The following is a 24,502-nucleotide window of genomic DNA, read 5'->3' as shown; positions in this document are numbered from 1 at the left end:
AGGGGGACTGGATCAAAGGGTGAGAGGTGGGGTGCTTGGGTGACTCAGTCATTAAGCATCTGCCTTCGGCTCAGGTCGTGGTCCCAGGGTCCTGGGATCGAGCCCCACAATGGGCTCCCTGCTTGGCGGGAAGCCCCTCTCCCACAACCCCTGCTTGTGTTCCCTCTCTCACTATCTCTCTCTGTCAAATAAATAAAATCTAAAAGAGAGAGAGAGAGAGAGGCGTGAAAGATGTGTGGGGCACAGCAGGGCTGCACAGGGCAAGCAGCAAGCCCAGAATTGGCTCAGGCAGGAGAGGAAGGATGGGAGAAGTGAGGTGTATTTCCCGTCAACTCTGGCTGGCTGGCTTTCCTGGGACTGGACTTGGGGAAGGGGCTGGCCCTTGAGCACCAGCATCTGCACCTGCCCTGTCCCATCTGCAGACGGGTCACCTGCCACCGACTGAGACATGCCCTCATGAATGAGCGTCATGCACCAAGATGGCCTGATGTTATGGGTGGACAAAGCAGGTAAAAGCAGGATGCCCTGCGGGAGCGAATGGGACAGTGGAAAGTGAAGGGTAGACCATGTCACGCATGGAGGGAGCAAACCCCAAACGTCTGCAATGAGCAAACTCACCCGATTTAATGATGTGTCAAACAGGCACACCTGTCAAGTCCTGAGCAACTCCTGAACGGGGCAACACGTGGGACTCTGCCATGGTCAGTGCCCCCTCATAGCAAGACGAATGTAAACTGAAACCACAGTGGGAGACCGGTGTTCATCTATCAGATTGGAGAAGATAAAAATGATGGACATTTCATTCTCTTGGCCAAAGTGTGGGGAACAGGAGCTCTCTTACACCCTTGGCGGGAGAAAAATTAGTAGAAAACATCTTTTGGGGGAGGACTGTTTGGGGATAGCTATCAAAATTAAAATTTTTTATACTCTGATTCAGCAAATTTTCTAAGAATTTCCTACGATCCTTAGTTCTTAGAAAAGTGCCTGGTACATAGAAAGTCCTCAATAAATATTCATTGAATAAATTAATTAGTGAATTTGACTCACAGATAAGCTTGCACACAAGTACAAAGATAAATGTAAGGGTATTTGTTGAAACATTGTTTAGAAATAAATAACAACAACAAAAAACACCAGGAAGCAACCTAAATGTGTGTATGTGAAGTACCAAAACGGCACACCTGTTCAATAAAATACTACAGAATCATTTTTTAAAATGAGGCAAATGTCTTTATGATACAGCCAAGCTACTGTTAACCTTCATTGTTAAATAAGAAAGGGGTGGGGGGGAGCTAGATGGAAAGCTCGTGTAACAAGGCCCTGTGCAAGTGGGGAAAAGATAGATCTATATTCAGGGGTGCAAATTCATACCCATTCTCCACAAGAGAATATCAGAAACTGGAACAGCAAAGGACCCTATTAAGGACCAGAGTGGGAGGGAAACTGTCTTTTCATATGTACTACCTGTTCAAGACATTTTTTTTCTTTTTTGAGAGACAGAGAGAGAAAGCATGAGCAGGGAGGCGCAGATAGAGAGGAAAATCTTAAGCAAACTCCCCACTGAGTGGGGAGTCCCACAGAGGGCTCGATCCCAGGACCCTAAAATTATGACCTGAGCCAAAATCGAGAGTCAGACACTTAAACAACTGGGCCACCCAGGTGCCTCCCAAAACATTTTAAAATAACAGCAAAGGTTAACCTGGGGGAAGAGAGATTTGCACAGAAGTTCCACCCCAGGGATGGGATCAGTGAGCCCCTGATTCAGTGCTAGGACGAAGGGATCTGATGAACCAGGCTGCCTCAGGAAGTCCAAGTGTCCCATCACTGGAGGCGTTGAGAAGCAGGCTGGGGACCACTGTGGAGAAGCAAAGTGTTATCTGGTGGGTTGAACTTACTGTCCTCAGAGTTCTTACCTAGCTGGGAGGGGCTACCCTCCACTGGGTCCCACCAGGGCCACAGAGCCCCTTGTGGCTCCCTTGTCCTCTGGATATTGCAAGCACTTTTTGAGAACTAAGAATGTAGCAAATTCTTAGAAGCGAAACCACTCCATCTGAATATAGAAGCATAAAGGGCATCAGGAGCGGCCCAGTAAGTGCCTAAAGAAACAATGAGCCTAGGCACCACTCAAGCTACATGAACTCATTAGTGGAATCCAACTTGACTAAGGAATGGAAGGCCAAAACTGCCCAGGCCTGCAAGGATGTGAGCAGAGCAGGTCCCCAAGGGTCATATCCAAAGACCAAGTAAGTCCAGCCTGCCGCAGAGGCCAAGGACAGGCCAAAACCAAAGGACCTATTTCCCTGACCAGCTATTTCCTTGAACTGGGCCCCACCCTCAAGGAAAACTTATTAGGGCTAGGCTTGGCCCTCCCTGGCACTGAATTTCTGTCCTATGATTTCAAGAAGCCTCCTGAGACTCCCCATAGTGCCCCCTTAACCTCACCAACCTCTCCAGGGCCTGATGTGGCCAAGTCGATTTCCTCCTGAGCCCCTCCTGACCATGAGCACACATGCGCATGTGTGCGCGCACACACACACACACCATGAGTCCCACACATCTACAGCTGCACATACTCATTCTGTAGCAGGCTGAGAGGGCACACAAGAAGGCGGGATGCTCCCTGTCATAGGGGAGAGTTCCTGGGGACTAGAGCCAACCTAGACATAGTCCTCTATACAAAGCCACATCTCCCCAGGATTTGGTGCCTTGCCCTCATTAGCTGGCCCTGGAAGCAAAAGGCTCAGGTGCCCCATCAGGTAACTGATACTCACACTCTTAGTTCAGCCAGCAAGGAGAGGGCAAACAGGACCTCTGCAGGTAGAGACCCCTCCCCTAGGAAAAGGCCAAGAGTACACCCCACTCACTGCTCCTGTCAAAGTGCTCTTGGCAAACTAAGGCTTGCTTCTGGTGGTTTCCTGTGTCTGGGAGGCAACCCTTCTCTGTTGGCAACTTCCCTGGGCTGACTCTTCTCAGTCTTCCTTCCACAGTGAATTCAGGGAGAAATGAGACCCAGGAGCATTGAGGGAGCATTGAGCATTCGGGGAGCAAATGAGACCCAGGGCACTGTCAACACAGCTTGCTGGTGGCCAAAGGTGGTGGAAAAAGAATTCAGATCATCAGAGCTCCTAGGGCCCAGAACTGGAAGACTCCACACCAAGCAGGCTCAAATTAAGTATGATTTTCATCTTCATGCTTCAAAATCAAATATAGTGATTCTTCATCCAGGTAAGGGACTTTGTGCCAGTGTCTATGCTCAGGTAAGGACTTCCCAGCTCCAGAGAGAGATGGGGACAGGAAGCAAAGGGTTAAGTCTGACCACTACCCTGCCTAAGCTGGGATTCAGCCCTAGGGGGCCAAGCTGGTACTTGACACCCAGTAGAGGGCCACAACCAGGCCTCCAGCCTCACCACCAGCCTTCTGCCCTTTTCTTTTGGCATAAAGCCTTAGCCCTCAACCTTCCCCAGGAGCTTGGGGTTGCCCCCCACCCTGAGAACTCTTGCGCCTTCTGGATGGCCTTCCAAGCAGGTCAACATATCAGAGCCTCTGGAGGGACAGTCCTGAACCCAGAGAGTGATGGGTCAATGTGGAAGTCTGTGCTATATACAGTGTGGAAATGTAAGCCAGAGAACATGGCGCCAGAGAGCCCAATTCAAGAAAAAACAAGGGACAACACAGATGCAAGGGAGGGAATCCATGAGAGAACAGTTGAGAAGTCTGACAGTCATGAAGATACATGTTTTGTGTTGAAGGATGATTAATTTCAACAAAATCCAGTCTCAGATGCAGGGGCCAATGGTGGTCTCCCCAGACCCCTCAGGGGTTCTGATCCCTGATCCGATGTTAACCAGCCAGGGCTCTCCAGACTGGTACCCATAAACGTTCTCTTCATGGATGATATGGTGGTCAGAAACGATGGTTTCTCAGTATCCCACACACCCACCCAGCCCGGGGAGTTTCAGACTCTCTAGGTCTTCATGGGTCAGTGAAGTTGCCGTGCGTGGCCCCAACTGGACTGCTAGCCCAGTGACATTTCCACTGCTTACAGCCTTTGAGTAATGACCGCGTGGTGTGTCTGTCGGCATCTCTGATGGCACACATTTATGAAGTCATGGGCTCCCACCCAGGGCAGCTCTCAGGCACCGAGCACTGCTAAATCAGTTCCAGTCACTCCAGCACTGACCTGGGAGAATCACAATTGTTTATTCAACACTAGTGGAATTGGGGTGCTTCTAGCCTTGTTTTTCAAAGGCGGAGGGGCAGTGCAGAACACAATGGGACTTGGAACCCAACGCTCCCCTTCTCTCCACCCCCCTTGCCATGCCCTACCACCCCCAGGGTCCAGGACGAGTGCTCACACCCCATACACTGGAGTTCACGAGGCAGTGGGGCCTCCTTCCAGCTCTGTTTGCTGTTGCTCATGCCGGTGTCACAGCCCATTAAATCCAGCCAATTACACTGGATTCCTCTCTGGAGGGCGCTGGGCAGGGCCACCGTAGGGAACAGAGGAAGCCCGAGAGACTTCTAAATGAAGTAGCCTGTTGGGAAATCCTATTATGAAGCACATCTTACAATGCTGTGGTGTTAATAACCCTGGCCTCCCCAAGCCCTGAGCAGAGTTGGTATCCCTGGGGCTTGAGAGGAAGCTGTCTAATGCAGGTTTCCCCTCACTCCCAGCCAACAGCTGATGGGCGGGAGCCAGCAGACAGGGTTCCCCAGTACCCTGGATGCAGCTGTCAGCTCTGTGCACGCGTGCATGTGCACACACACACGCACATGCCTTCCCCGCGGGACCCCAACTTCTCTTTCAGCACCAGGATGAGGATGCTGTAGTGACCCAAAGCTGGGACCAGCAACCCCAAGGGAGATGGAATTGGCCCCAGGAACTTTTTTCCAAGGGGAGCAAAATTAGACACATTTTTCCTCCACCTTCAAATCCTGCAGATTTTTCGTCTCAATTCCCCCAGGCTTATAAATTGGCTCATCTCCGCCGCTCAAGTTGACAAAGGCGCCGAAACTGTTGAAAGGTTCAAAATGTCCCTTGGGTTTCCAGGCATGAAGGAATTTACATGTAGGTGGAAAATTACCAAGGAAAAAAGTCCCTATTTGGAGAGAGAAGAGTGCAGAAGCAGCGAGGAAAGAGAGGAGGCCTCTGGGGCGATGGCAGCGAAGAGCCTGGCCTGCAGAGAGCCTGGGAGGGCTGCATGAGACAGCCCCTGGAGAGGGTTCAGACCCTGCCTCAGGGCTTTGACACACACAGTTGGGGGGGGGGTCCTCTCTAGTGAGAGAGACAGGGATGCTGGAAGAACTGCTCTGGTCTTCTCTAGAAGTTGTCAAGGCCCTGCCAACATCTGGAGTTGGAATGGTCTCAGCTGACCTGAGGGCCCCCTGGAGAAGCCATGTGGATTCCTGGTTCTGGAACATGAATCCTCAGCCCCAAGCCTGACTGGCAGGCCCTGAGCAGAGCACAGGAGTCCTGCAGGTTTGACCGTGCCCTTGAGGACAGCAGTGGCACCCCCAATGAGTGTTCTCAGGATGGTCCCAAGTGACCCAGTTGGTGTCAGTCAGCTGCAAGGAGGGCCGTTCCTTTCAGTAACCCCAGACAGTCCTCCCTCAGCTTTCTGCCCCTCTTTCCTCTGCAGGCTTCCTAGCAGCTCAGCATGTCAGGGCCCTACACAGTTTTCCCAGTCCCTACTCCAGGGGCAGATATGCTCTGAGCCTGTCCTCCCAGCTGGCCCACTGGCCTTGTGCTCAGTCCACCCCACCTCTAGCCCACTCCTTCAGTCCCTTTTCCCAGGCACCTTCTACATCCCTTTAGGGGTACCCTTTCTGCAAATCCCACAGGCCCCAGAAGGCTTCAGGGACCTCCCCCAACCCCCTTTCTTCTATACTCCAGCAACACGGATGGTTCTGGTCTACAGCTTACATCTGGGGTTCTTGGCCTGGGCTCCATTTGGCCTAACAGTACATCTCAGAAGGGGTCACCTGGGGATGTCATTTTATAAAACCTTTCCTGCGGGTACCCACACTCACCCTAAGATCAAGAATCACTGCTTCAGATAACCATCATCTTCTAGTCTTCTTAGACCTTCAGCTCACAAAGACCACCTGCTACCCCACCTGCCTCAAGGCAGGCTGCATGAGCCACACCTTTCAAATGTGTGTTAACTGACCCACTGACTTGTTGAGGGACAGTGGCTCACACATGTGCAGATCCCTGGTCACTGCTGGACAGTCATGGAGCTGGGCCTGCACAGGCGCAGGCAGGTAATGACTGAATATTCACATGACCTGCTGACCTGTGTCCCTGGGTGGGGATTCCACACACCACCTTCCTTCTAGAATCTTATTGCCTTAGAGGCCAGAGTCAGATGGTGTGTTTTCAGGCTTAAGGGCAATGACATGGCATCACGTGGCTTCCAGAGCATTCTCACATCCATTATCTACTTGATTTACACACCCTGAGAAGCAGGCAGAGAAGACGAGGCTATCATGGGGAAGAACTTACCTAAAAACCACCAGAAGGTCACAGCAAAGCCAGGCCTAAAACCAGCTCCTGTCTCTGGGGTAGGCTTCTTCTGCTTAGATGCACCCTCTTCCCCTTTCATGTCCCTGAACCCCCGTCGAGTGACAGCACCAACAACGAAGGCCTGGGCCCCATGGGTCAGTGTGTGCCCTCAACAGTGGTGAGCCCGGGCTGGCCTATTCCTCCTGGAGCAGGAATAAGGGAGGATGACAGGGAAGGTCATGGATAGAAAGGTCACTGTCATTCCCTGAGCACCGGACAGGGCTGGAAAGGTAGGCTAATGAGGAAGCTCCTTTTGGAAGCTCCAGGGACTATACCTGGGAGGGAAAGCCAGGCCCTCAAGGAGCACTCAAAATCAAGAAACAAGATCAAGAAACAAAATCAAGCCCCATGGGCACATTGCTCCAGTTAGGATCTGTCTGCCAGAGGCTATCCTAGCACCTGAGACCCATCCCTGGGCCCCTCAATGGGATCCTATAGCCCAGCTAAGAGGCCTGCCCATGCCAGGTTCCCCCTAGCATCAGTAAGTCTCCACCCAGCCGTCCTCCCCGACACCGACTTCAGATGTTGCAACATTTCAGGGTCCACAGAGAGAGCTTGCCAAGCACCAGCTCTCAGGCTTCCCAGCCCCAGGAACTGACCGACTGCAGGGACCCACACAGAAAACTGACATAGCCATCAACCTGAGTAGGGAAGGTATGGGGCGGGTAAAGACAAAGCCATGATTGCTCATTAATCCACTAGACTATGAGCATAAGGCTTGAAGCTGGGGCAGATGGACCATTTTCCTAGTAATTAACAATTTCATAGATGGGGTCACAGTCACTGGACGGCTAAGCAGGTTACTATGATTCTGCCTGATCGGCTCAACCTGTGTAAGCAGAAAGGATGAGTTTGGCAGAGACCTCGGGTCATGGAACCCTCTAGAAAGTGCATCTGCCACTTGCCACACATCCTAATGTGTAAGCTCCCCCCCACAGCTGCCTCTGCCTGTCCACCCACTTACCACTACTCTCTTCAGAACAGGAGCAGCTCTAGGCCAGGACCACTCTTCACTGGCAGGGCTGCCTCATTGGTCACCAGGTGTTTCTGCACAACTGAGTGTCTGGTCCCCATGACTCTGACAGGAGAGGGTTCAGCAGATGCAAAGGGAAGGTCAGAATCAAATTCCTGCCCATGTTGAAAATCTGTCTTGCCAAAAAAATAACGTAAAGTGTATTCTACAGATCTGACACAGGCAAAGGCCCAGATTCAAATATCCAGGAAAGAAAATGTATCAGTTCAATATAAATATGTGAAGCCCAGAACCATCCAGGACACCTGACAGAGACTCACCCACAGTTCTCTGGCATCCCCCATTCTCCGCACTGCTGGCCTCATGAAAACTGGCTACACTGGGCAGGCCGCCCCACAATGCCTGTGAAGGGCTACATGGTGCCCATCTGACAGCACAGCATGGAGCTGATGAAATGGGTGGGGTACTCTCACTTGGAGACACACTTCAGGCACCAGTCACAAATCCTCCCACCTGCACTGCCATCCCCCTCTAAAGGGTACAGAGTCCTCCCAAGATCACCGCCAATGGCCAAGGCCTCTTCACCTCCCTGGGGCAGCCTGCTAAGGCCTGGGAAGGGGGAGCTCTGGCTCAGCCATCAGAGCCAGATGGCCAGCAGAGCCAATGGCTAAGATCTGGAGGAAGCATCTTGAAGTTCTTGAGACAGAAAAACAAAGGTCCTTCTCTGCCCTTCTTGGACACTAAGCTCAGCCAGGCTGCTGGGCTGCAAGACCCATGATGCCACCGGGTTTGCAACTCTCCACTCTTAGAAATGTCCCCAAAACATGGCTGCCTGTGTCCCTAAAATAGCAAAGTGACTGTGCATGGCCTCTGCGTTTCCTCCAGTCTCCAGTGCATTTGCAATAAGCAACCCGTGAGATCAAGTCAGGTTCATAACAACTCTAGATGAAGCATGTCCACCAACAGTCAGAAGGGGGTTGAAGCTGGGTGAGGAGATTGGAAAGAAACCACTTGGATTTACATATTTGTCTCCACAGGCCCTCCCACAGCAAACCACACGAGGTGACTGACATGCCACACGGATGGCAGAACCCCCCGCAAGAGAAAAGTTCCAATTAGCCCAAAGAAATGAGAACCTGTTCCTGGAGTTGCAATTAAATCAGAACCAATCAATGCTTGCTCTGGTTCCTGTCATTCCGCTCGAGAAATAATGAAAGAAAGGAGAGGGCCCCAGCCGGCAAGTGCAACATGGCAACCCTCTGAAGCTGGAGAAACCACCAGAACCCTTGCAAGTGTGCCTGGAAGCTGCTGCACCTGTACCTTTAAGAATCCAGCCCAGTGCCTGGGTCCCCCCCCACTCAGGCCCTGACAAATGTCCAAGAGGGCACACACCCCCCACCCCCAACCAAAAGGACAAAGAGGAGCACGGTGGGCTGGGCAAGTCTGGTGTTAAAACTGTCTGTCTTGATTCATCACTTGATCTGGCACTCTCTCTCCTCTGTTTCCACAACATCCATCAGGGTACCATAACCAAGAAATCCAATAAAGACACAAAGGCCTAACACTCTGCTCTCAGCAGGCCTCAGAAAGGCCACATGAGTGCCCCAGCCCAGGCAATTAGCTGAGTCCAAAGGACTGCGGAGCTGATGGGCCTTAGTGAGCCTGTGCCTGGTGCCTGGCTGCAGGCATTTGGGGAGCAGGGAAGTGGGAAAGGAGACAGGCAAGGACAGCCTTGCGCTCAGGCCAGAAGGGGGGTGACATCAGGGAGGACAGCTGACAGGACGGTCACGATGGAGCTAATACAGCTCCAACTCCAGTTTGTCCCCCAAAGGTCTGGAGCAGCCTAAATGATGCACTAGGGTCAAGGCTGTCATTTCTGAGGTCTATGTGAATCTGAAACTTTGACAGCTATAGGCAAAATTTCATAAAAGAAAGCAGTCTTCTCTTCCCCAACTCTGGATACCCTCTACCCATGTTCACCTTCTATGAATTTACTAAAGAAATGAGCCGAGGGCTCTCTAGACCCTCCTATTGACTCTCAGAGCAGAATCTCCAGCCAATTCAGCTCATTTATTACCATGTACTGGACATGATTTCTCCTAGAGTGAGGGGAGCCCATGTGAGCACACAGCTCCCCAACACGCCCCAAGCATCATTTAAGCAAAGGTAATACAATAGCTAGTACCCACCTTCCCCCATTTCCGGAAACAGATCTCCTGCCAGGACACATGAAAGCGAGTCCCTGTCCCTGCCCCAGGACTTGGCATTGAGCCGCTGGAGCAAGACCACTAAGCATAGGACTTTGAGTTCACGAGCTGCATAGGTCCAGGACCAAGTTGTGTAAAATGGAGAAGCTGACCTGAAATGACCTAAAATAGTTTCCAAATATAGTCACTTCTCAACTACACTTGAGTGAATTGTCCATGACCACCCCAATCCTCCATGCCTTAGAGCACAGGCTTAACGCTATGCAGGGGTGTGTGTGTCTAGGAGAGGGAGGATGGGAGGAAGGGGAAGAGAGCGCACATATGCATGTGAGAGAGAATATGAAAGTTCATGTCCCCAAACTAAATATAACTGAGTGGTTAGTAAGTTCTTATCTACTGTTTGGAACCCACTCTATCTCCTCCCTCACTGTGAACACTTGACATTCTGGTTGGACACAACTGAAACAACGTCATGCCTCACACTGTGGACACAGGTTCCCCAGAGTTTTATAATTAGCCATTAGGCACTTCTGTTCCTTTGTGACCCAGAGCTGGAGGAGGGGAAAATTCGAAGATTGGTCCCTGCCCCGGGTGGACAGGAAGCAGAGGCCTTACAAGGCCCTTGGACTTACCCTTGCAGGCCACACTGTTCTCAGCCTCGTAGCCAGGCTTGCAGGTGCAGCGCCCAATGGGCACCATCCACTCTCCGTCCCCGTTGCAATAGAGTTTGATGGGCACATCTACTTCCTCTGCATTGGGGATGCATGTCCCCCGAGCAATCACCAGAGACGTACTCTCTGCCCCCGTCATGGTCTCTGGAAACACGGCAAAATTCTGCACAATGCTGGGACACTTCTTGAAGAAGACACGAACAGAAAGGAGAGACATACAGGCTCCATAATCCTGGAACGCGAGGTAAAAACCATTCCGAGTCAGAGGCCCAAAGCTTCTGACTTCCGTGTTGACCTTCATCAACCTTCCCCCAAAGTCCACCTGGGAGAAGCTCTCATCTGCAGCAATAGTGTCTACTTTGAGGTAGGGGGCCTCAGACCAGAAGGCCGACTTCTTGGTGGCAATGACCGAGTCAGTCTCATAGTAGTACAAGTTGAAAGTCTCCTTACAGGAGCCAGGGACATTGGGGAGGCTGCTGCAGTCTCTCACAGTGAAGCGCATCTCCGTGTAGATGCGGTGGGCCCCCCGCCGGTTGATGAAGGTGGTGAGGAGCCAGTTGTTCTGGTTGGGCTCGAAGACGTTACACACTTGGTAGGTGCGGATGGTGTTCAGGTTTTCATCGTAGCCACTGACTTCCTCCCACTGAACCCGGCGGGCCACAGGTGCACACATGCGAAAACACAAAAGAGAGAGTAAGAAGTAAGAAGACCAAGAGAGGCAAAGCAGAGAAGCCTGGGGCTAGAGGGGGCTTTATGAGCTCACCAGCCCGGCTGCTTGACCTAAGACAGGAATACTACTAACCCTAAGTTGCTTTTAAACACTTCCTCATGAGCCGACTTCAAAAATTTCTCTGCTGGCCACCGGGAAATAACAAGACTTCCCTCTAGAAAGCCTGCCTTTATCCAACCAACAGCGCCCCTACTGGGACTACGGCTCATTACAGTCACAGGGACAACCTGCAGCTTCCCGCTCTGGGCAACGGCAAGGACTTGAGACCGCAGTGCCATGGCCTCTCTTCCCCACAGCCACTCCGTGGATTAGGGGTCTGACTAGAGAACACCCCTCACCTTGGAAATCAGTTCTGAACCTCATTCCTTTATTGTGGTGAAGCTCTGTTAGGGACCTGAAAAGCATATGAATATAAGGCTCCTCAGAATTTCTCAACAAATGTAGACTTTCAAAAATTTTTATTTTATAACATCAATCCCTTTGAAAGAGTTAGACCAGAAAACTTGTAGGAGTAGGGCCTGCTAAGTGAGATCCTTGAGGAAGCAAATCAAGCTTCATTGTATGCAAACTTCTAGCAGGGACCGGATGGCAGGGAATGCTGGAGGGTATCATGCAGGGAGAAAGGAGGGCTTCTTAGCAGGGGAGAGACAGCATGCTTCACACTGGAAAAGAAAACTCATTTTTAGCAGTCCTGTAGGTGGGAAGAAGAAGAGAAACATTGCGTTTATTAAGTGCTGTCTCTCCATCTTCCCTATAACATTGAAAACTAGATACTGTCACCCCCAACTTACTAATGAAAAGATAGGCAATTCACCCATGGTCACACCATAAGAGGAGACAGGATAGAGAAGAGATAGGAAAGTGCTTTGAACGGCCAGATGCACCTACTAACTTACTTCTGTAACAGGTAATAAGGGGCAAGAGGTCCACAAAGGCACAGCTTCCTTAACCATGCCATTCTGTGGCAAGAACCAGAGAAGATCTACCGGGTCCTTCTTTCTTGCTTGGGCTGGAAGAAGAAATAGCTGTACCTACTGGGGAGCTCTCAGGACCCTGACCTCAAGAACTGGGAGTATTCCCAGGGAGTTTCAATGCATCTGTTAAATTCTGTTCAGCTGGCCAGAAACAAACAAGGGACAGAAGAAATTAAGCTTCCTAAAGTGAAAAGAAAAAATAAAGATCCTTGATTTTAATATTTAGCAGTGGCAAAAAAAAAAAAAAAAAAGAAAGAAAGGTAGAAAATAGTACCCACTTCTCTAAATACTGTGCTAACTGCTTATTGTTCACAGTGTGGAGCTGAAATGGACAAATTAGAATTCTTCACTTAAAAAGTTGAAGTCAATCTGGGGTGCATGGGAAATAGATGCACTTGCTTCCTGCACAGAATTAAGTCCCCTGAAGGAGCCAGAGGGCCAGGCTGTCCTTCAAGCATAATGCCAGAGCATCTAAAGACCAGGCATGGCATGGGGGAAAAATGGGCAAATGGAGAGCTGACCCTACCCACCCAGGCCTGCAGAGTAACATCACAGCCACTCCTGCTGCCCAGGGCCCCACCCCCGAAACACCTGAGTAGCGGTCCATCCAAGGCCCTTCTCCCCCCACCCCTGCCAGCCCCCCGCCCCGGGGAAAGTCCCTTCCCCAGCCCCACGTCCCAGGTGAGCTCCTTCCAGATCCTTGCACACTGCACACCTCAGCTGAACTCTACTTAATTTCTCTAGAAGTCAACGAACCCCTTTTTATTCCTTCTTAAAGACTGTGTTATGTTCTATTTCAATGTGTTTGTTAAAGTTACTTTCTGCTTGCCTGGGTTTTTGGAACCAGAAGCAAATATATTAGGGCGAAGTTGCTGACAGTGGTTTTAGTTCCTATTTTCAGACCTCTCTCCCTTTCATGGCTGTTTTGAAATAACATTTTCCCCGTGGACCCTATGTGAATTCGGAGGGAAGGACGGGTTTGTTCTGCAAGGGTTTAAACATCAGAGTCCCCATCTTCTACTTCAACCGGGCTGTGTAAAGTCTCAACACAAACACGGGGCACCTTTGTCAACGCAGAGGTGAAGCCTGTGGCCCCACTTAGGAGAGGAAGCTTCCCAGGCAGAGTCCCTGATTCTGTAGTAGTCAAGACTCCCGCAGCTTCACTGTGTGGGAGCAGGACTGGAAGGCCGCCTTTCGGGGCTCACCTTAGCCCTGAGACTGTCACCACTAGTGAGTCTTAAGTAGAGAGAATGAGGCATTTCTACTCTTGTGGAGCTGGGATATAGAGAACATTTATCTTAGAAAATGACACTGATTGGTATTATAAGACCCAACAGAGGTAATCGCTTCCAACATTAACCTCTCTAGGACTCAGTTTTCTCATCTGTAAAATGAGGAATCATACTAGGCTACCCTGAGTTATAAAATTCTACACAGATTTAATTGATTCCATGGCAGCTCCTAAGGGGGCGATCGAAGTGAATTAGGAGGAATACTATATATTCAAAGGGAAAGGGCAGAGAGAAATTGAGAGAAAGGAAAAGTGTTTGGGGAAAGGCCAAGACAAAGTCTCACATTCATTTCTTTTCTTTCATTCCCCTGCCAGTGGGTAAGAGAGGGTTTGGAAAAATAAACGTGCTCAGAGCGGGCTAGAGGAGGAATGAACGCCTTCCAGCCAAGTGGCCATTAGGGTTGGGGGCCTTGAAGAAAGGGAGTATTTCGGCAGACAGAGAGAGAGTGGAATGGCATTCCCAGCGGGGAGGGACAAACACTGTTATTTGTTTGTGATATGTGGAATCAGCCTCCTTGCTTTAGAGTTATATACCTCATTCATTCATCAATGAAAAAAAAATATTTACTGAACATGAACTTTATGCCAGGCATCCTATTAGCCACTGGGGATACAACGATATGAAGCTTATAATCTAGGGAGAGAAATAGAAATTAGACAAATGGTTATTAAAGTAACTAAATAATGACAATTGTGGGGCACCTGGGTGGCTTATTGGGTTGAGCCACTGCCTTCGGCTCAGGTCATGATCTCAGGGTCCTGGGTTCGAGCCCCGCATTGGGCTCTCTGCTCAGCAGGGAGCCTGTTTCCCTTCCTCTCTCTCTGCCTACTGCTCTGCCTTCCTGTGATGTCTCTCTCTGTCAAATAAATAAATAAAAATCTTTTAAAAAAAATAATGACACTTGGGCTAACTGCTATGAGGGAAAATTACAGGGTGCCAAGAGAGGGGATATACCTGATACACAGAGGAGTGTCAAGGAAGACCCTCCAAACTGAGAGGGGTTGGTCAGAGAGGAGTTAGAAGTGTGTATCTGGAGGTGGCTGAGAGGAACAGAGAAGGAGTGCAGCATTGAGGCCCAGGAACAGCAAGTGCAAAGACCCTGTGGTGGGAAAATGTGGCCTGGTGCCATTGAGTAATGTCACCTGTGTAACAGAAGAGTCATAAAAAGCTATAGGTGCAAGAACAAGGAAGAGGAGAGGATGAGTCTGGTCTAGAACTCTGAATTTCATCCTGGGGTAACTGGAAGTCACTGATGAGTTTTAGTGAAGAGAAGCACAGGTGATCAGAGCTGAGTTTTTAGATTTCTGTGATGTAGAAACTGGATTGGAGGGCCACCCCAATAGATGGTCAGGACACCTGGATGTGCGTGTAGCAGGACACAGGACAGTAGGTTGAACTAGACCTGTAGAAACTGAAAAGGTATCCTGGGGTAGAATCTCTAGGTTCTCATGGGGTGAGTGTGGGGGAGGGGCCAGAGAGGGACTTGATAAGACTACAGGTCATGCATTCCCTCAGCACTCTTCCACTCATCAGTCCTACCTCCCCAACCACAGTTTGAGCTATGCTGTGTTCCCAGGCACACTGCATTCTAGCTCTCTAAAAAAGAGGAGCCTTACCAGCTCTGGATATCATACCCCACAGATGTGTAGAACCCAGATTCTTTCAGCCAAGGTCTAGGCTAGCCCAGGTCCGGGGGAGGCACTCTCACTGCCTGTCCCAAAGCTGATTTCCTAAAGGTCTCTGTTCAGTGACAGCTTCTCAGCCTCTCCTTCCAGGCATCTGACCTATGTTTCTTGTGTTCCTTTCTATAATTGTCTTTTTCCATTAAAACAACAACAAAGCACCATGACTTTTTTATCAGCTTGGCCGAAAATTAGAAAGATAAAGTATCAAGTCTTGGTAAGAATCTGGAGCAAAGGGTACTCACAAGCCTACTGGTCACAGTGTGACTAGGGAAATCTTTGAGAAGCCATATCAATAATTTCACTCAACATTTAAAATGTTGGCCACCACTCAAATCAGTAGGGGAGAGGTACATCATTTTAAGAAATCATTGTGATAACTGAGTAGCCATCTGGGAAAAAACAACTTTGCCTCCATATCTCATTCCTTACTTCAGGATAAATGCTTAGTGAGTCAAAGCTTGAACATTAGAAATGAAACCATAAAAATACTAAAAGAAACTATGGAGACAATTTATGTGCAGTAATTATGACGTGAAACTCAGAAGCCACAAACGAACAGATTGATCAATTCAACTCCATACAATTTTTTTTTTAATAGCAGAACAAAAATGGCCAGAAGTAAAATCAAAAAGAAAAAAAAAAAAAGGAAACATGCTAGGAAGGAACTATTTGTAATTTGTCATGGATAAAGTATCGATTTCCCTTAATATATAAAGATAATCTATATATCAATAATAAAATACAAAAATAAGCAAAGGACATTAACAAACTGCTCACTAAAAAAAGAGAACTCATAAACATATGAAAAGATACTGAACATTATTCAATATAACCAAAATGGTAATTAACCACATTGTGATACTTTTTTTTTTTAATCTGTCAGATAGAAGTTTGATAACACACTGTGTTGGAGAAGGTGTGGAAACTAAGCACTTGATCTATAACTAGATGAAGGGCAAATTGGTAGAGGCTCTGTAAGAATTCTGGTTTTCTTTATCAAAATTATATTTGCATATACCCTTTGACCCAGCCATTCACTTCTAGGATCAAGCCTCAGATATTCTTTTATATATACAAAGATAGGTATGAATAGTTATTACCCGCAGCTAGAGGATCATGGGCCTATGGACCATGTAGCCACCTTCTCCAATTTGCTCGGAGTGGGACCTCTGGGAGCTTTGCACAAGTGTTGTAGGAAGAACCATTAATCAAGACTGAAATTCTCATCAACCAGTGGGACAGGGACTACTGAGAGTCTGCAATAATTTGACTAAAAGAAAACAAGGTCCAGGATTGTTCTTGTGCATCTTTATCTGTGGGCTAAGATTTATAAAGCACACCATTCTGACTTTAGTCCCCCTTTCTTAGAGCTCTCAACCGGATTCCAATATGGCACCTAAGACCCTTCTTAATGTCCATCAACTAGTAAACACCTAAATAAAATGTAACGTGGCCAGAAAATGGAATACTATCCAGTTATAAAAAAGAATGAAGTGTTGATACATGTAACAAGGATAAACTCCAAAACGTTGTGCTATATGAAAGAAACTTGACTCAAGAGACCACATATTGCATGATTCCATGTATATGAACTGTCCAGAAAAGGCAAATCTATAGATAGGAAAGCATTAGTATTTCCCTGGCACTGGAGATGGGAATGGGCAGTAGCTTCAAATGGGCATGAACAGTCTTTTGTGGAGGTGATGGAAATGTTCTAAAATGGGATTGTGGTGATAACTATATCACTTCCATAAACTTAACTAAAAATTATTGAACTGTCCAATTCAAATGAGTAAATTTTATGACATGTAACTAATACTTCAATGTAGCTTTTTTTTAAAAAGTCCTCTTTGGGGCACCTGGGTGTCTCCATCAGTGAAGTGTCTGACTCTTGATTTCTGCTCAGGTCCTGATCTCAGAGGCAGGCTCTGCATTCAGCAGAGAGTCTGCTGGAGATTCTCTCTCTCTCCCTCTCTCTTTGCCCCTCCCCCTGCTCACACTCCTTCATGTGTACTTTCTCTCTAAGATGAATAAATAAACCTTAAAATAAAATTCTTTGTGTTCTGGTCCAGCTTACACCTCGACACCCACAAAAGGCATGCCCATTGTAACTTTAGGCCCCTGTGTGACCTAGCCACTGAGCCAGGGATGCCCTTCTCACTCCTTCATCCCTATATCCCAAGTGACCAGTATTTGCTTGACCAAGTTTACTTGTGGATGAACAAGTGATGCCCGAGGTGAGGCAAAGATGGCAACCAGAGAAGGGACAGGTGGCCAAGGAAGTGGAATCCCCATCACTGATGCTGGGAGCCTAAGGAGAATCACCAGCATGGTCCAAAGATGAGATCAGAACCGTGGGCCCAGGAGTCCACTCAAGGACCCCTCGATTTTCCAGCCTGGAGTCAGGTAGGTATCAGGCCAAAACACCCTCCATGTCTAACGCACCCACTTTGTCACTGTAATTTGCCATTTCTTCCAAAACAATGCTCTCCTTATTTGGCTTCTCCCTCACATCCCCATGACCACGAACTAGGGACGGCATTACTTAATGCCTGGACTTATGCCCTGACTTGCTGTTTGTCAGAAAGTAATGACAACAGACCAGGCGAGAGATGGCAAAGGTTCAAACCAGGGCCACATCCTCTCACATCTGTGCCCAGAAACAGTGCCCGTCCCCGCCTCTTGCTGCTGTTGTTGAGGTTCTGATCGGCCTGACACCTTTCTTCTACCCCACCCTCATGCCATCTCCATTCCTCCAAGACACAGAGCCAGAGAAGAACAGATCTGGCTGGAAACCACTGTAGGTCATGCTGACGAAAACCTTTCGTTGACAGATGGGCGCACTGAAGCCCAGGGACATCCCATAGCTGGCCTGAAGTCAGGCAGCTGGTGGGTGGTAGTTCTGAGCCCTCAGTGTGGCTCCCTCCCGTGAGGGGGCTCAAGTATTCTGTCCTCCATGACACCTTCCTGGCTTGTATGCAGCTACCATTTTTCTGAATGCTTACAGCATGACTGAGCTTATTCCACACAATTTAGCATTTCATAAGACGCTGTTTTGAACTATTTGTTAATTGCTCCGTGTATGACTGTGGATTCCGCTACCAGGCTATGAGCTCCTTGAGGACACGGAATTATGTTTTGACTAATTTATTAGTTGATTTCGACAAGCAAAATAACTCCATGCATTTATCTTTGCAGCACTGGTATCACACAACTGCGTTTTTATTCAGTAATGTCTGGGACCCGTGAAATCCACTGGTTTCTCAGGAATTGCTTCTTTCCCTTTATGCCCGGGGAGATGCTGACCACACCCAAGGCTGCAACCACCTCAGATCTCACCCATCACCGACCTCCAGGTCTGCCGAGCACCCCAGGCTCTGTAGCCCAGCTGGCTGCTGGATGCCTCCTGATGAACATTCGGCATTCCCCCATGCTCTCTGCAGTCCTCCTGCACACAGTTGGCCCCTCCACCAGCCAGGCCCTATGCCAGCTATCCAGGAAGCACTCTAGACTCCGCCCTCTCCACTTCTGTTCCCCATCTTTGGGTGGAGGTGCCAAACCCATGTTTCCTGTCTCCTCCAAAGCTCATTCACACAGTCTGCCCTTTCCCCCTCCCCCGCCCCCTGCTGAAGTCCCTCCCCGTCCTAGTCACTCTGCCCGTCCTTCTCTTTAACTCCCCTGCCCTAGTGAGTTTTCTAAAACACAAATCCACTTTCCCCATGGGCTGGCCCTTAGCAGGCTGCACTGTGTTGGGGACCTCTCTGTAATCCCAGCACCTAGCCCTCAATAATTACTGTAAGATTGAAGAAATGAGCAAGGAACTGGTCTGTTTCTTAAATTCTCTGCCTCCTTAGCCCCTGATCCTTTCTGGGGACTTAGTGCAGGTGACACCTGGCTAACTTGTGCCTGGGAAAAGAAACAAAGCAGCTTTGCACAACCAGCAGAATATTAATAGCCTTTGAAAGGGCACTATTATTGATGCAAATGGACCACCCGTCCTTGAATCCTTGAGATAAACGTAGTAAAGAAAACAATGACATCCATCAGAAAGTACTTGTTCCGGTTTGAGACCATGACTTTGATGTACGAGAAAGACAGCTTTAGGTTCCTCCAAGATCAGCGGTTGTTAAACCTGCTTGCTGGAAGTCAGGTGTCGTAGGTCTGTTGCTCAGGAGTGGCCAGTATATCCCCTATATGCAGGCTGGCCGTGTGTGTGTGTCTGTGTGTGTGTGTGTGTGTGTGTGTGTGTGTGTGTGTGTGTAAAACATGCTGTTCCCCTTCAAAACCACTGCCATGAATTCTACCTGCCCATCTACCCTGACTTCTAGAACAACCTTCAGAAACTCTAATGCATTCTTTAACCTCCAAGAGCAAATCTGGATTTTAAAAAAGAGGCAAAAGTCATTTGCAGCCAAATCTGATGAGTCAGATGGATGAACAAGCTAAGAAAGAATATTCCTTGCTCAAAAATGAAGAACTGCTACAGAATGAAGTTAAGAGAAGTGAGCTGATTCCCCTGTATGTCTCTAAAGACATTCCAAGCACGCAGCTGGGGAAAGATTTGTGATAGTTACCAGCAACCTGGACTGCTGCCCCAACACCCTGTGTAGACCCTGCCCCTCCTGAATGCCCAGAGGCTACCACGTCTGCATCCTATTAACTGCCCCGAATAAGCCATTTCCGTGGCACCTGGCCAGGAAGGCCACTTCCTCTGGACACTGCGGAGAAGGAAGAGATCATTGAAATTGGCTTTGTGGCCTCTATGAGCCTAACAAGAACCTAGCTATTGTGATTTGTATAAAGCCCAGTGCATTTAAACCCACTTTTTAAATAAAGGGTTGCATAATTACTACATCCCCAAGCAGTGTCCTGGGTGTCAGGGGGACCCAGAAGTGAGCAAGAGGCAAAGCCCCCGCCTTTGGGGCCCTCATACTCTAACAGAGCGACTGCAAAGATGAACAAGCCAACAAAGGAACAGTATCAGACTGTCCCATAGTCTTAAGGAACAGGTAAGGGGACAGAGGGATGGCTGGCAGTGGGGTCCTCAGGGAGGGGGTCCTCTTTGAAGCAGAGATCGAAATGACACACCGGAGCCCCCAGCCTGGAGGGCACACGAGGGAGGGGCATTCCAGGCTAGAACAAGAACGGACTCTCTGGAGCAGGAGTGTGCCTAGCTCAGGGCCAAGAGAGCCTGGAAGCAGGGTGACTGCCAGATGGCACAGGACAAGGGACAGGGAGGAGGAGAGGCAGGACAGGTTGCCAGAGGCCGGTGGCCGGATGCCTGTCAGCTGCAGCTCTGTAACCATGAATGACTTCCTGAGTGTTAGTTTCCTCATCTGCAGAAGATTGTTTACCTCTGTGGGTGCCTAGAGGACTGAGATCATGGGAGTAACCCATCTTGCTCCAGGCCTGAACGGAGCTTCCATTCAGTAAGGACCCATTATCATTCCCACTAGTGTCAGCAGCAGCCCCATTGCTATGTCAACCGCAGGATCCACCTCTGGCTGACGCATAGGGATGTGGAAATCATCTCCTCCATCTTGAATAAATAATCCCACTCTGGTCAGCAAAAGGACCGGACGAGAGGGCCGAGTTCCACCTTCCCACAGACGCAGAGGGCCAACCAGGGCCCCCTTTCCTGCCCTTCCTGGAATCTCCAGGGCGTCCTCTGGGCAGGGCTCAGCATGGGTTCCCTCCTCTCAGCTAGGCAATCCCCGGAGGCATCGTCAACTACCAGCTCAAACCACAGGGAGAGGAAGTTGGACACGGCGCCCAGGCTTTGGTCCCATCTGGCAGTCTGTATTTGGGCACAAACTGCTGTTTGAAGGAACCTGTTATTCTGCAGACTGTCACTGCCAACACACCCCATGGAACCATATGGAACGTCCCCGGCACTGCCCAATCAGAGGAAACCCAAAGACCCACTTTCAGACCCCAGTTAGAGATGGCTGCCTCTCTGAACAAGAAGCCCACTGAGGCTGGGACAGCACACAACTTCACAGAGCCCACAGGAGGCCCCCGATTCTCATGGAGAAGCAGATTTCTTGGGCTGGGCCAGATCCACACACCCCCCTCCCCCAATCAGCCTGGACTCCAAGGCTCTGGTAGAGACAGGACACTAGGCTTCAAAGAGCTGGGATATTAGACAAGCTGGAGGGCTAATTAAAATGTAAAATGTGGTCCATGGGGCATAAATTCCTACAAGCCCTGAGGGATCTGCCATTTAGTACACCAACCAACCAAGGCAGTGATTTACTCAATGGCCCCCCTGAGGGCTGCGAGAGAGCTCACCTCCCAATAGCCTTCATTTCCCTCCCAGATGTGCTGGGCTGGGAGGACAGGAAGGGCCCCCCACTTGTTACCATGGCTCCCTGTGGCGTGCCCCAGAACTGGACCTGCTATCAAGGACTGCTTTAAAGGGTTTTCCTCCTACAGGGGTACAAGGCTAGGCATTCCCTCAACTACATACTCTGTGATGCAGAAAAGCACAGGGAGGGGGAGAAGGGACACAGATATGGAAACAATTAGAATATGGAAAACATACTCATTGTTTCCCAATGCAGTCTCTAAAAGTCTCTACAAAATCCTTTTAAAAAAGACTGGAAGGGGGGTGGCGCCTGGGTGGCTCAGTGGGTTAAGGGCTCTGCCTTCAGCTTGGGTCATGATCCCAGGGTCCTGGGATCTGCCTGCCAGAGTCCAGTCCGGGATCTCTGCTCAGCAGGGGAACTGCTTCCCTTTCTCTCTCTCTCTGCCTGCCTCTCTGCCTATTTGTGGTCTCTGTCTGTCAAGTAAATAAATAAAATCTTAAAAAAAAAAAAAAAGACTGGAGGGAAAAATGCAAGAAATACTGTCTTGAGGTGGAAGCAGGAGAGATGCCCCCGAGCGGAACACATCCTGATGGCTGGGAAGGAGATTTTGGTTGGGATTAAGTGGCACTGCTGTCACCATGCCTAACTCTTGCACTCCAGAAGTCAGGTGACCCCTGGCTTAGCCCAAGAGTCCAGACTCTGGAGTCAGACCAGATGCAGCTGTGTGACCATGGGCAAGTCCTTAAACCTCTCTTAGCCTCCGCTGCTCTAACAGGACCTACCTCAGGAGATGGGCATGAGGATTAAATATGACAGTTCATGGCATACTGGATCCCTGCAAGTCAGTTATTATGGGTACCAGCCCTCCAGAGAAACATGCTTAGCCTCTCTCTGAGCACAGGTCTGTTATTTTTCCTTAAAAGTCTTGGTTCTCGGGGTGGCTCAGATAGCTGGGCATCTGCCTTCAGCTCAGGTCATGATCTCCAGGTCCTGGGATTGAGCCCCATGTCCAGCTCCCAGCTCAGCGGGGCATCTGTTTCTCCCTCTCCCTCTGCCTCTCCCCCTGCTTGTGCTCTCTCTGTCTCGCTCTCAAATGAATAAATAAAATCTGGGAAAAAAACAGTCTCCGCTCTCCTTCATGGTGTGTATGATCTATGACTCTTCCTTGTCTGTCTGGTTGTTTGCCCGTGTATCATCTTTGGTGCGTGTGTATGTGTGTATGTGTGTGTGTGTGTGTGTGTGTGTGCCCATGTATGGTTGGGTGTGCTGGCTGTGGTCCAGGTGGGACCTGTTTGCCCTCCCTTGGGTATGCCCACCTACCAACTGTCTTATGGGCACCGGTGGGCTCTGCCCATTCCCAGCCAGGGCGCACACCTCTCACTGCTCAGAGATCCCAGGGCTCTGGGAGCCCCACTCAGGGAGGGTGAGGCTGGCTGGGCCCAAGGTCCAGATGGCATGCATCTCTTTGCATCCTGGCACATTTCACACCCCGGTCTCTGCCAGCACGCCAGGAGAAACACTGCAGGCTTGTGCCTCAGGAGGGGGTTCCCGGTCCACAGCCCCCGGGGCCACTGTAACTTCCACCAGGCAGCAGCATCTCGTACCAGGCCCTGCCTGGAGTGGGGTCGTCAGCCATTATGACAGCTGCTGCTGCTGTTGACACTGCAACAGTGACAAATTCATCCTTCCGACAAGATCCCTTTAAATAATTCACAGGGAGCTAGGGATTAAGACACTGTTTCTCTCTGTCTCTGTTGGGATTTAAAACACCTCCAGCTGGGGTATTTAAAAAGAGGATAATGGGCTGCCCCTCTTGGGTCTCCCCTCCCCCTTTCCTCCTCTTTCCCATTTCCCAAACTCAGCCCCCACCCCACCAGCCAGCCCCGTAACAAGGAGGCCCAGAAAACAAGAAAGAAAAAAAAGGAGGGAACCAGTGCTTGGCTGGTCACTATGGCAACCATGGCAGGGTATTCAGCTGTCATTATCCCAGTGCCTTACACATGTGATTATCTTAAGCTGTCGATTGAATGTGGTCCTCACTGGTGTCCAACAAGGCCTTGTCGAACAAGGCAGGGGCGGGAGCTGCAGGGCCCCAGGCCCCAGCTGCCTAATCCCACTCTGCCCAGATCTGGGTTCCACTGAGAGGAGCACAGTTACCACTGGGAGAAGCTGAGCACTTGTCCCTGCAGCTCTGAGGGATCTCTGCTCAGTAGCGGAGGCCGGCCCGAAGCCTGGCCATCACACTGGGAGAGGGGCTAGGGACATGGGCTCCTCACTGCATGGGGGTGGAGAGTTTTCATTGCATGAGGACCAGGCTGTCTGTGGCCAGCTGGAGCCATCCTGGAGACAAGAGAGGAGGCCATAGCGGGAGGAAGAGGTTGGCCTCCCTAAAGTTCTTGGCTTCCAGCCATTCTCAGAGTGGAGAATTCCCATTCTCCGGGTGTACTAAAATCAAATCTAGCCCAGGGAGAGGACACAGTGCCCTTCATTCTGTCTACTCCTTCCTGACGGTGAGCTTGTGGCCACTGTGTGTGACTCACATCAGGGCATCTTTTCCTGGGACTGTGGCTGCTCTAGTGTGGTCAGTCTGGGAAGCCTGGGGAGGACTCTGATCTCACTCCTTTACCTCCTCGACTTTGCTACAGACTGTCTTTGGGCTGAGGTTCCCAGGTCCACAAACATTCTTTGAATAACATGATCGATGGTCACCCTCTTCAAGGCATGCTCTAGAGTTTCCAAGATTTCTTTTAAACTCAGTTCCCAGAATGAACCCATCATGGCATGGGCACTCAGGCCAGTGCCGCACACAGTGGGCCTGCCATCATCTGTGACTTGTATTAGATGACTGCAAATCCCACCCGTTCAGTCTGGCCTCTCCTGCTTCTGCATCCTGTGGTCATTTCCCATGGAAAGGAGACCAGCCACATGCAAGGCCCCACCCCCTGAGGCCCCGCCTACCTGGGTCACCCCTGGCTTGTTGCTGCCTAATGAGCTATTGACACCTACTTGTAAATGCAGCCATTGCCACTGACCATCCTGGCTTAAAGGCAGAGCTCCCCGTCCAACATCTTTCATGTTGGCTGTCCTTTGTGACACT

The 24,502-nt window shown here is 49.8% G+C and overlaps 1 protein-coding gene across 1 annotated transcript in view; it reads right to left on the bottom strand.

Moving 5' to 3' along the window:
- Positions 1-24,502, bottom strand: part of LOC111154967 (EPH receptor B1) — a 288,290-nt gene that overhangs the window by 252,918 nt on the left and 10,870 nt on the right. The window contains exon 3 of the mRNA XM_022514925.1: positions 10,378-11,059. Coding sequence (XP_022370633.1) covers positions 10,378-11,059 — 682 coding nt within the window. The remainder of the gene's footprint in view (positions 1-10,377; positions 11,060-24,502) is intronic.

Source organism: Enhydra lutris, unplaced genomic scaffold (assembly GCF_002288905.1).
Source record: "Enhydra lutris kenyoni isolate GAN:26980312 unplaced genomic scaffold, ASM228890v2 scaffoldscaffold39, whole genome shotgun sequence".
NCBI lineage: Eukaryota > Metazoa > Chordata > Mammalia > Carnivora > Mustelidae > Enhydra > Enhydra lutris.
This window is presented reverse-complemented; position numbering and strand designations above follow the sequence as displayed.